At 37.1% G+C, this 13,174-nt stretch overlaps 1 protein-coding gene across 1 annotated transcript in view; it reads right to left on the reverse strand.

Moving 5' to 3' along the window:
• Positions 1 to 13,174, reverse strand: part of LOC134537857 (queuine tRNA-ribosyltransferase catalytic subunit) — a 77,968-nt gene that overhangs the window by 58,226 nt on the left and 6,568 nt on the right. The window contains exons 3-7 of the mRNA XM_063378736.1: positions 12,684 to 12,840; positions 11,199 to 11,331; positions 9,624 to 9,785; positions 7,416 to 7,584; positions 2,966 to 3,160 (exon numbers count right to left, since the gene is read on the reverse strand). Of these exons, the coding sequence (XP_063234806.1) occupies positions 2,966 to 3,160; positions 7,416 to 7,584; positions 9,624 to 9,785; positions 11,199 to 11,331; positions 12,684 to 12,840 (816 nt within the window). The remainder of the gene's footprint in view (positions 1 to 2,965; positions 3,161 to 7,415; positions 7,585 to 9,623; positions 9,786 to 11,198; positions 11,332 to 12,683; positions 12,841 to 13,174) is intronic.

A 13,174-nucleotide genomic window follows, 5' to 3' on the forward strand; every position in this document is an offset into this window, starting at 1 on the left:
TTTTTTTTTTAGATTGAAAATGAAGGAAAAAAATATTTAATTCAAGCACATTTCGCGCAGGCTACTTCTACATTCGGCGCACTTTTTTGTTGGTAAAAGTATATACAGAAGATCTCACGGCCCAGCTTAAAATTGTGGATGGTACAAATTGTAAAGGATACCTTTAGCTAACATTGGAATTATGTGTTATGTTCGGATAATCCTTAGTTTTATCCCTATGAATTAAAATTTATAATAAAAATCTCGCTGCAGTGGTCCATGTTCAAAAAGTGTTTTTTTTTTAAGTAGTTATTCTTAAAACTAAAATATTATCTTGTTTATTGTTGAGTAGAACTTTCAAATTGGTAAACGTATTGTAAAATATTTCTTTCTCGGTTGAGAATGAAGAAAAAAAAAATATTTTTTTGGAACACATTTCGCGCAGGCTACTTCAGTCATTCGGCGCACTTTTTTGTTGGTAAAAGTATATACAGAAGATCTCACGGCCCAGCTTAAAATTATGGATGGTACAAATTGTAAAGGATACCTTTAGCTTACATTGGAATATTGTGTTATGTTCGGACAATCCTTAGTTTGATCCCTATGAATTAAAATTTATCATAAAAATTTGGAATGCAATGGTCCATGTTTAGCTAGAGTATTTTTAAGTACTTATTTTTAAAACTAAAATATTATCTTGTTTATTGTTGAGTAGAACTTTCAAATTGGTAAACGTATTGTAAAACATTTCTTTCTCGGTTGAGAATGAAGAAAAAAAAATATTTTTTTGGAACACATTTCGCGCAGGCTACTTCAGTCATTCGGCGCACTTTTTTGTTGGTAAAAGTATATACAGAATATCTCACGGCCCAGCTTAAAATTGTGGATTGTACAAATTGTAAAGGATACATTTAGCTTACATTGGAATCATGTGTTATGTTCGGACAATCCTTAGTTTGATCCCTATGAATTAAAATTTATAATAAAAATTTGGAATGCAATGGTCCATGTTTAGCTAGAGTTTTTTAAGTACTTATTTTTCAAACTTAAATATTTTCTGGTTTATTGCTGGGTAGAACCTTCACTTTCATATGCTTATTTGAAACTTCTTTTTTTTTTAAATTGAGAATTAAGGAAAAAAATCTTTAATTCGAGCACATTTCGCGCAGTCTACTTCAGTCATTCGGCGCACTTTTTTGTTGGTAAAAGTATATACAGAAGATCTCACGGCCCAGCTTAAAATTGTGGATGGTACAAATTGTAAAGGATACCTTTAGCTAACATTGGAATCATGTGTTATGTTCGGACAATCCTTAGGTAATTTTATTCCCATGAATTAATATATTTATAAGATTTCATTTGCAAGATTTTTTATTTAGGTTGACCATTATCTCTTAATTATTTTAATAAAAAATGGTTGCGTGTTTTAGTAATAATACTACGTGTTTATTAAATGATTTGCAATTGTTTTTTTATTTTTTTTTATCATTTTGCTGTGATGTTTTTGGTTGCGGTAGTATTTTTCTCTGCCCATCACCCTGCGCCATCTTGTTTCCGGTGTTGGTGTTGGTATATACAATATAGAACTTTACCGAGCTTTTATTCTGTGGCAACGGATAATGTTACCAAAGACACCCATAACGAGTTGGTAAAATGCAGTGATAAAACTCTAGAAGGTATCGGGACCACGATTTTGAACAGCTACGACTCGAAAAGATCGATTGTCATAGAATCGACTGCAACTGCTTGTGGTATTTTGATTGTGTGCCATCTATTTTACGTCTCTGGCTAATAGGTAATGTACAAGGCCACTAGACAAAAGATAGAACAAAAGACGAAACGTAAACAAACGTGTAGGAAAAATGTGTTTTTTATTGTTCGAGGCAATGAGATTCATTAAACTTAACGAAATATCTGTAATCATGATATGACGGAGTTAGATGAATTTTGTAATATATACAAATATTACAGTATTTCGTCCTAAAATGTGTAACAAAATATTACACGGTAAAAACTTACTTAATTACGCCCGGGACGTAAATAATCGGCAAAGTAATCGTTAAGATAATCGCCGATTACGATTAATCGGTAAGTACCCATAATCGCCGATTACGATTCATCGGTATCCGCATCGGTGCACCACTAGTTTTCATTGCTTATTACAACAAAAATTTCAGCAATAAAGGTTAATTATTCTTGCATTTTAAAAATCTTATTACTAGTCTAATTTCAAGTATTTATTCTTTTATTATTAAAAAAGTAGCATCTGTCGGCGAGTGCAGTAATAATAGGTTATGTTACTTTGAACAACTGGTGTTTCCCCATGAAAGACTTTTACAAAAATGTTGATTATGATCATTCCTATAGTAAAATGTTGCTGTCTTTTTTTTTTTTTTAAATATTGAGTTATGTACGGGCTTAGGCATGTATATTAAAATATATACAGTATAACTATTCTAAAAAAAAGTTGATAATATTTTTTGTATGGCTACAAAAATTTCCTGGAACAGTGGAAATCCTTAATACTATAACTTGCAGCTAGGTGACTGGTACGAATGTTGACAAATACTTTTCCACTTATGCTATGGTTTTGAATAAAATTTTGCTCGGTGTCGGTGATTAAAACATGCCTTTATACTTTTTTTTTTTCGGTTAACAAGTAAATTTCAATAATACTCCGCATTTTCAAAAGAAACAAAATTATTAAAGACCATGAAAATACTTGCAGTAATGAGAATCCTCACACCTGAGATTTGTATAGGGCCTTGATATTTGCTGGTCTTTAAACATGACAGTTATATATATAAATAATGGATTTTTGTGGATTTTACTACTCAACTCGAATTTAACTCGAACTCGAAACATTTCTAGAATACTCGCTGGAACTCGACCCGACCTAAAAAGTCTATACTCGCATGACTCCAGGTTTTACTCGGTGCGTAAGCCTATTAAAATGGGGACTTGAAACACGATGAAGGAAGCTGACCTGGAAGGCCACGTTGTGGACGGACAGGAGGTGGCAAGCCACGGTCTCCACGGTGACGATGGAATGGATGTACGCCCGCGTGTAGCGCTGGCAGGTCGAGCAGCCACACTCCCCGTCCAGGGGCCGGAAGTCCGTGGCGTAGGTCTTCTGTTTCATGTTGAGCTGCCCGCCAATGACCAGGGCACAGCCGAACCTCTGCGGTCAGCGTTACCACCACCCACACATCGTGCCGCTCAATCCAAGTGCATTTTTTAAGTCTAACTTCATTACAGCCGGTACGGCAAGGAGCATGCACAGAAATTCATTTCAGAAGGAGAAACCACTTTGCCCGCTGTTTGCTTTAAAATTCTTTCAATTTGTTGGTGGGAATGATAGATTTTTATAGAATTTGGCGTGGGGATATCTCCCCCAAACAATCCACCAGTGTGATGGTTAAGTCCAGGAAACGACTCCACTAAAGCATAACAAAAGTGTAATGCTCCACAAGTAACAAACAGCGCAACACAAATTCATGTGCATCATATTTTAGTTATCGAATTGTACTTTCAGAAAATTCAGCTCGCAGCAGGAGCGCTCTATGGCATGTTAGTATCATAGGACACTTGCATACTTGCACACTAATACACATGTGCACTTACTAGGGACACCATTGTACGGTGAATTGCAATAAAACCGAAATAACACCAAAAGCATGTCATTAATACCCCATATACCACCAAAATTCAAGTTAACACACCACAAAGCACCGAAATGCGATTAAAATCATGAAACTTATCAGCATTTTGAATTAATACTTAACTATAATGGCAAATACCTAATCTTTTAAATATTAAATTCAATAAAATAATTTATTTATTTATCATGATGATTTAATAGAAAAGAGATTGTAACAAGTATACTTTTTTAAATCTTTAAACTGTTATTAGTAACTTATTATTACATTATGACTTAGAACATACTTAACAGATTTATTTTGTTTGTTTCGAAAAGTTATATATGCTTATTACAAATTATCTTATTGAAAAAGTGGATCATGGAACTTTTAAATAACATATTTTATTCAGTAGTATTCTTTCTTTTTTAATAAACAGATTTCATAAAATAAAAAAAAGAATAACACCAAAATCTCCTGTTTTAAAATGAAATTTCCTGAAAATAAAACCATAAAATCTTTTATCCAACACTTGCGTACTTACACACTTGCAAACTTGTATGCTTGCCAACTTGCACACCACTTCTACACATGAATACTTGCACATGCCCCTATACACTTGTATTGAAGATAAGTTTAAAATATTTGTGTGTATAACAAATTTCCTATCCCTCTATCTGTAAAGTTTCTCTTTTATTGCACGTGGTGGCCACGCAATATTTTTTTTTTGCTTATCATCTTGTCAACTGCGAGGTCATTACAGATGGATACACTTGGTAACACAGTCCGAGGAAACTGGAGAAAGAATCGGCCATGTCTTGTATTTAGTAAAGAACCGTCCCAGCAATTACCTGGAGTGATTTTGTAAAACCAGGGAAACACAAAATCAGGATGGTCATTTTGGGATTTGAACCCGAGACCTCGGCCCTACATCGCTCCATAGCTAATGTATATATCATTCACTCCATTTGCACTCACAACAATACTCCAATGAAGTTCATATTAACCATCTTAAAAATAGATTCATACAGTCATAATTTTCAAGTTAAAATTACACGCTATTTTAATGAAAATGCTCTCCAATGTCTTGAATGCACATTTACTAAATATAACTTCAACACCAAACAGTTTTCATTGAAATAATCATAAAAAATGTTTATTTAAACTATGCAATTTACAATATTTGTTTTGATCATCACACACCTAATTCATACGTTAAACGTGATTAAATAATCCACACTTGCATTTATTTTAAAGACTAGGAGCACGACGAATCCATTACGTATTTTTTAATTTGTAATTATGTGAGTTTCACACGCTACAAAATAATAAATACTAATTTAAAAAACATGTCAACATTTTTGTATTGAAAAATTTATTCGCTTGTCCATTTTGTCTTTAAAATCTACCATTTTGAACACAGCCAAAAATACAACAGCACTGATTACATTCTGAAACTGTGGAACACACTGCACTAGCACAAGCATTTCCACAGTGCTGTAAAGGTATATACATTAGGTACAAACATGATGTGTTCTGCAACATGGGAGCATCTATGACTCATCCCTAGGAGTCACAACTAAGAAATGGAAGTTACCTAACACAAATGAGTATCAGGGATATGTAAGCTGAAATTCAAAATAAAGCCTAATAAAAAAATTGCCCGGGATTGAAATTTTGTAAATGTTTTCTTGAAAATCCAAAACTCAGCATATGCAATTAGTATTTTGGCAACTTTTACCATGTATACATTAGCAATCCTAGTATGAAAAATTATTTAAAGATACAAATGATTCACGAACAGAAACATGAAAATTTAAAAAAATTAAATTAAGTTAGATATAAAACTATGAAATAAATGAAATAAGACACTGTGGTCTAGGTGTGGCTATGAAATGCCTTTGAACTACACACCGGGTCTGGTGGAAGTATTACCATCACACCGGCTTGCTGTCAATTATTTGGATGAACACGCAGCAGCATGAACTTTTCCTTTGCAAACCATTATCATTTTTTTTTTAAAAATGTCAGTTTTAACTACTGATGCACCGATTATACTTTGCCGATTACGATTACCGATTATTACACTAATAATTGCAATTACCGATTACGATTACCGATTATCAGTTTTTGCGTAAAGTTGAAATAAAAAACAGCCTTTTACTAAATATTCCTACTTGAACGCCGTTCTGTTTTTACTCGTCGTTTAACATCCTCAAATGTAGATGGTATAACTACAGTACTCAAATGTTTCCTGGAAGGAAGTTCATACTTTGGTACTGCTTTCTCCATTAGTAGCTTAAACCCTTTGTTGTTGACAATATCGACTGGCTGCATGTCAACACAGATCATTTTTGCAACACCTCGAGTCATTTATTGTGCTCTTGGATCAGTGGGCAAGTACTTTATTTTTTTTATACCATGGCTGGTAGTGTTGTTTGTGACAGTGCACGTTTTTCAGGTGGTCTAGGAGTGACATCAGGATCATCTACTTCACTTTCCCAAATTTTATTTATTTTTGCTGAAATCACTTCACTGGAATGAAATTTTTTTGCGTGGTTCCACATGTTTGTAGTTGTGTACGACTTCCGGTTCCCGCAACTGCCTCGTGGGATGAGTGTTCCACAAATTAAGCATTTTGCTTTAGATTCACTTTTTAAATCCACTGAGAAAAATTTCCATATGTCACTTTTCAATCTTGAAGACGTCATTATGTTGATCAACAATCAAAATACAAAGCTAAACTACAATGTGTTTACATTAATGGCCATTGTCTACGAAAAAAAAAACTGCAGTATTCAATATTCATGAATTACTTTTGCAGTGTTGCCAACTTCAATTCTGATCGTCACTTTGCAAACATTATGGTTGCAATTTGGTATTTTATTTTAGTAACTCCCGTCTAAAAAGAACTAAATTTAAAAAAAATCCAAATAATCACCATTTCAGTTTATTAATTACTAATTAGCATCATGTGAGCCTACTATTCTCAATCCTTTGAGAAAGGGAATTATGTAGCGGCAGTGGAATGTGAACCAATGGCGCTATTGTGTATTTGTGCGTGTTGTCCGTTCCAACCTCACATCATACATAACAAACATGGCCGACATACGGTATGCAGTGAAAATTAGTTAGGCGCATCATTTCTACGATACCATGCCCAATTTTTTTTTTCAGACTTACATTTACTAATATATTATTAACATATGCCATATTGTGAATTGTGACAGCTTTAAAAATGCATTTATTTTCTTAACTAAATATTTTGTGCGAAGAAATCACGTGTGTGATTTGGCTGTGGTCATGGTAAATATTGTGACAATAATACCATTCACGACGTTAACTTAACAGGATAAATTGTACAGTAAGTAATTTAATTGGAAGGGGTAAATTCTGTAAATAGTAAACGGGGCAGTTATGTATGTACGAGCACAATTCACGAAACAAGCAAATATTATTAGGCGAATGTATCTATGTACACTCCGAGACGTTGACATTCCCTACCTTCCACGGTCATATTCGTTAAGAGATTTCAGCCGTTGTAGTTTCAATTCAAGAACGTATTAAGGTTTAAACTTTAAATGTATTTTCTTTTCTTTCAAGTCGTATGGGTTTCAGCAACAAATTTTACAATAATCGGCAATCGGTTATAACCTAACCTGGTAATCGCCGATTACGATTAATCGGCATTGGGTCAATAATCACAGTTGTCGATTAACCGGCTGCATAATCGGTGCATCACTAGTTTTAACACACTACCACTGGAGCAACACGACCATAAACTGAACGAGAACTCACAGCAGTCCTGGTTGGAAAGACGCAGTCGAACATGTCCACGCCGAGAGCGCAACAAACCACCAGATCCTCCGCAAACCCCACCCCCATCAGGTAGCGGGGCTTATCTTCGGGGAGAATGTCCGTGGAGAGGTGCACCATCTTCCAGAATTCATTCTTGCTTTCTCCACCACTGGAAGCGGAGAAACAACGCAACACTACAATCTGGTTCGAGGCTGGGAAGGCTCAGGTCTTAATGTCTTCTCGTCGACAGCCAGGTCATTAGGGATGACACGGACCACGAGAACTGGGGACGGGATCGGCAATTGCCTTGCCAGTTAAAGGGCACCTCTGTCAGTTCCCTTGCCGAACACCATTAGCGTGCACGGGACATGGCCAGCACCGTGGATGCTGCCCAACCACCGCACACCCAGCAGCTTGCAACCCCTATCACAATTTGAGCGGAGGGGTAGGCCAAGTCCCACCACCGCTGAAGCCCTTCGTCCATCCTCCACTTGTCCTGCCCTACGACCAGAGCGTGTGAAAGCCCACGAGTGGATGGGAGCAGGCACTGTCCCACGGCAGTGAGCCGCCTGTGCTCTCACCGCCTGCACCTAGAGACCAGTGTCGCCACCTCTACCAGAAGCTCTTAGACACACCGGTCCTGAGTTAGGAAAAATTGTCAATATAGAGCAAGCCTCCGAGAAAATTCAAGGGGCTCTTGTGCTATTGTTAATTGCAATAAACTAAACACCCTGCTAAGAATATAACGACTGCTCTGTTCGGTGGGGATTGTACATCTCTCACTCCATCTCTCTTTACAGTAAATTGTCTGTCACCCACCAAAGCCCTTTGTCAGTGCCCCACTGGCCTGAGTAACAGGAGTTCTATGTTCGTTCCACGCGCCTCGCTGCGTGCCCCCCACCTAAGGTGATACAGTAGTGAGATGGTTTCAGTAGTGACTAAAGCACCCTGCACGATCGATCTGCCGGGAAACAGGCTACCGCGAAATCCACAATCCCACAGCTGCCACACCCCGAAGCCTTAACGGGACTGTAAGTAATTGGTCCGCCAGGAAAACAGTCTCTTGACTAAACATATGGCAGTTGGTTGGGGACACTCCCAGCAACACATCACACCACCGCGGCCCTGGTCAGCCAGGCGTCTGCCGCCTACAGATACCTCTCTCGCCCTGCCTGCCGTGACAGAATGTACTAAGTAAATATATATGAATCGAAAATGTAAACAATGCTCTAGAGTAAATGACGGATTATTATAAAACTGGCAACCGCTCCGGTTCAACCACACTATGCTAGGGGCATAGTAAAGGGAGGGAAGCTACGCAGATCACCACCCTCGACCTAGTGCACCGGCTGTGCCCACGCCAGGCCTGTCATGAGACACAGCTCCACCAGATCACCCAGCTGCCCTGAGACGTGGCAGCGCCAGCAGGCTGCCTACTTCTCTCTCCCTGGCCACTGGTTCTCCCCCGAGCCTACGGCCACACCCTCGGGTGGAGTTGGGAGGCGACAGCCTACAGTACAAAACCAACCCTACACACTTGCTTAAGTTGTTTCAGGAAACCATGGAAAACTGAAAAGAGAATAGCTGGATCAAGGATTAGACTCGCTTCATAAATGAAGTTGTAATTCAGTGAACAATAATGCAACAGGGTCTAGGTGCTATACACACAAAGTAACTTATTTATGTAACAAAAATTCAATAGTTTTTTTTCAATGAGGAGGAAGTGGAATGATTCAAGCTTGACTAAAAGAAAGCACGTCCTGATGACAATGGCCACTTGACAAAAAAAAAGTCACTCTGCTTGTACACATTGCCTGTGATATCCCTGGGATCTTCCCCTTAATGTCTTCACCAACATCTTGAACTGATTGTTCTGTGAGGACACACAAATACTGCTTGTCTACACATCAACTTAATGCTATCAGAAGCAAAATGTTTTAACAACAGACCATAAAAAATTATAGTAAAACACTGTTGAGAAGTTTCCCAAGTCACTTAGTAAATTCAACCTTATTAAAGGGAAAACTTAAAAATTTTTTTAAATTATTAAAGCAGGAAGTTTTTTTAAGAGGGTTTACTGTAACTAAATTCATAGGCGGGCAAAATAACATAAAAACATGAAACAAATTTTTAAACGTTATTTTTAAAGAAAGATTATCAACCTCCATAAAATCTTGTGTCTACATACTGAGCGTACTTGGACAGTACCTCAGTCCTCCGATGGCGAAACCATTCACGTTCCTCTGCATCAGCTGCTGAGCGCACAACGCGCGCAGCTCCGGGTCGAGTCCCCCCTGGACTATCGGGAAAATGCTCTGCGAGTCCGGTCTGGCGTGAGCTTCAATGCACCGGTCCAACCACCTCGTGGTTCTGGGAGGGCAAACCAAGCACAGAGTCAATGTACTCTTTCTTCAATCACAGCTTAGCATTCACACGCTCAGGTACTTAAATAATTTATTATTATTAAAGAAGACATTTTTCAGCTTGATAGTCACTCATGCAGAGTGCAGGATGTCTACAGTTACCTAGTGGTTATGGTCAAGAACAAATTTTATGACTATCAGGATCTTTTAATAAAATATTTTCTAAATGTTTTTTATATCTAAGTCATTTTTACATCTAACTAGTGAAATTAAGCATAATACCAAACACATCTCCTACTTTCAGGAACTTGTCAAATTTTATGTTAGAAAACTAAAACTTTTTCAGTAGGCCTATGTGAATATTCGAATTTTCGGATACAAATATGAATAATAAACTATTTGTATTCGATTCGACCTCGAATACTAATACTTCAAAATAATAAATATTTGTTTGCTTATGAATACTTGACATAGTATACCTCATGAGTTTGTCATATACCAATGTTCACACATGGGATTAGTCATTTGTGCAACATAAATACCCTTTTTTTGATGTTTAATGGGAATTCATAATCAAAAACATGAGCAATAGTCAATAAGCAACGTTTTAAACATTCAAAAAGTATTAAAAATTTTTTTTCACGCTACTGTCTCACTAAAAAGTAACGGAATACATAATTTAAACAATTGAAAACAAGGCATATTTGTCATTTCAACTTGAAAACAAATTATTATTTTATTATTTTTGTCCCACGCACCAGTAGTGTCGGGGGAGGGAGAGAGGGAGAGAGTCAACAACCAGGGACTACAAAACCACAAAACACGGACACTCCATCGAGATGGGTATTAAAAGTAGTAATCGTCATAGTTTCAACGGCGTATAAGTTGATAGTCAAAATCGATCTAACACCATTAGATACAGAAGTAGTCATTGTGACATTACATTAGGAAATTAAAAGTTTACAAGATTACTTTCTATTGGTCAAAGTTGGTTCGGATTAACAGATTGCAACCATTCACTGTTGACCTAAATACCACCATCTGCCAAAATTTAGAGAATGTATATGTTAATGTAAATTCGCGGGTACGCGGGAATAAGGGGATAAGTCAAATATTGGCAAAAATGTTTTTTTTTTTATGGTATGGAATAAAGGAGAACAAGCTCTACAAATTGGTCCAAATGGGTTGAGTATAGCAGCCTTGTGTGTTATTCAATGGCACTGAACTTTTGGAATGATTAATTACTGAACGTGCATACTTGGAAGAAGTTTAAATGTTTAATATCTTATATTTAAGTAATTTCGACATATCCCCTTTTTTCCCGCGCACCTGCGAATTATCACTGAAAATAAAATTGTATTATTGGGTTTTCCAAAGCAAGATGTGTACGGCCTGGAACGCGAGAGACAGGACTGCGCACCTGCACATGGCCTCCTCCATCCGCGGCCCGACGGTGGTGGTCTTCACCACGTCGTCCAGCTGCATGATGATGTCCGCCCCGATGCTGTTCTGGATCTCCACGGAGTGCTCCGGGGTCAGCATCACCTCCGCGCCTGTCCCGGCAACGCACCACGACCCTGGCTCCTTCTCTTTCCGCTCGACACTCCGCGAGTTAGCTTCGTTTCAGACATTACTATCGTTCAAGGACTGGCCACGTGGTTTGTGCATTGGTACATTAACAAAAATTTAAAGGAGTTCAAAGAATTTCAATGACTTCACTATACACTAATATTAATAAATTTATTTTCATCTCTTAGACACAGTAACTTATTATATACATAACATTAATATCTAAAAGTTAAATCGATGACAATCTACAGTTTCACCACTGACAAAAGAATTTAGGCACAAAAAGTATTTTAGGAACCACACATACAACACTGAGAAGATCCATGAAAATCCACTGGAATGAAACTTTTACAGAGTAGTTTTACAGGACCACTTGTAAAATTTAAAGAAATAATGGTCCCTCGAGAAATAAAATAAAATTAATGACTTTTTAAGGATATTAATCAAGAAACCAACTATATGAATGTACAAAGAGTAATTTCTATTCAGTATAAAATAAAAATAAAAGATCCACCTGTAAATTGGTGATGAAATACCAAAGCAGATAACTTCTAAAGTGATTGTAAAAACATCATGCCCGTGTGGCGAAGGTCACAGGTTAAATCTCAACATCTGGCAAAATATAAATTTGTAAGCACCAAATCTGCACCTAAGTAATTAGGGTGCCCATTATCATACCTTCAAGCTTATATGCTTTACCATAAAGCCTTACCTTACCCTTACCATCACTATAATTTTTTTCTTATTGTTATCTAATTTTTTTTTTTTTAGATACAACTGCTAATGAAGCTATTTCCATCATCATTTTAAGATATTAGAAACCAACAAAGGAGCAATGGTAAAGACTGGACTTGCATTCAAAAGGACTCAGTTCAGATCCATTTTCCTGTGTTTGTTCTTTTTTCTTCTTCAAAATCACAACAGGCAGTAGCCAAAACGAAAATAAGTTCTGTAACAGAACGCTACATTGTGAAAACTCATTAAATTAACTGATATTCTTGAAATAGGACTTTTTAGAATTTTTTTTTAAATTTTATTAAAAGAGTTTTTTTTTAGATTCTTTATACCAAACACTATCTAAAACAAGTTTCATGTAATTTGGAATAATAATGAAAGATTTTTTTGTCAAGGCAATCGAGAATCATAATCGCAAAAAAAAAATGGTCTCATGACATCCTTCCTAACTCATTCTCGTAAAACTAACCCAATAAGCACAAACGTTTTGCCGTGTGAATAAGTTAAAATATTCCTAGTTCTAACTTATTAAAAAAAAATTATTAAAGCATCAAGGCAAACAGACGAAAGCAAAAGAAAGATTTTCACAATGTCGAAATACCGTTCTGGTAGGGCGACTGAAACTTGACTCCTTGCTCTGTGACCTCGGCCAGAGTCAGCAGCGACACCATCTGGAAGCCTCCCGAGTCCGTCAGCAGCGCCCTCTTCCAGTTCATGAAGTTGTGCAGGCCCCCTGCCTTCCGCATCAGCTCCTGCCCCTGACACGTGACAAGAACAAGACACTCAACTACACTACGAGCTGCGGCAACAGCGACAGAGAAACATGCGAAAAACATGGCATGTCATCAGGGCCGGCGTGTCCATACAGGCGAACTAGGCAACCGCCTAGGGCGCCAAGTAGCTGGGGGCGGCGCAGCACGACACATAACAGCTGATATAATATGTTTAACGAATATTGAAACTAGATGAAAATGGATTTTTGTAACAGTTTGGAATGCTTATATTGATATAAGTAATAATTTAAAGTCCACTGTGACCTGTTTATGATTTGTAACAAGTAAAAAAGTAAAAAAAAAAAAAAACACAAGCCTG

Source organism: Bacillus rossius, chromosome 12, assembly GCF_032445375.1.
Source record: "Bacillus rossius redtenbacheri isolate Brsri chromosome 12, Brsri_v3, whole genome shotgun sequence".
Taxonomy (NCBI): domain Eukaryota; kingdom Metazoa; phylum Arthropoda; class Insecta; order Phasmatodea; family Bacillidae; genus Bacillus; species Bacillus rossius.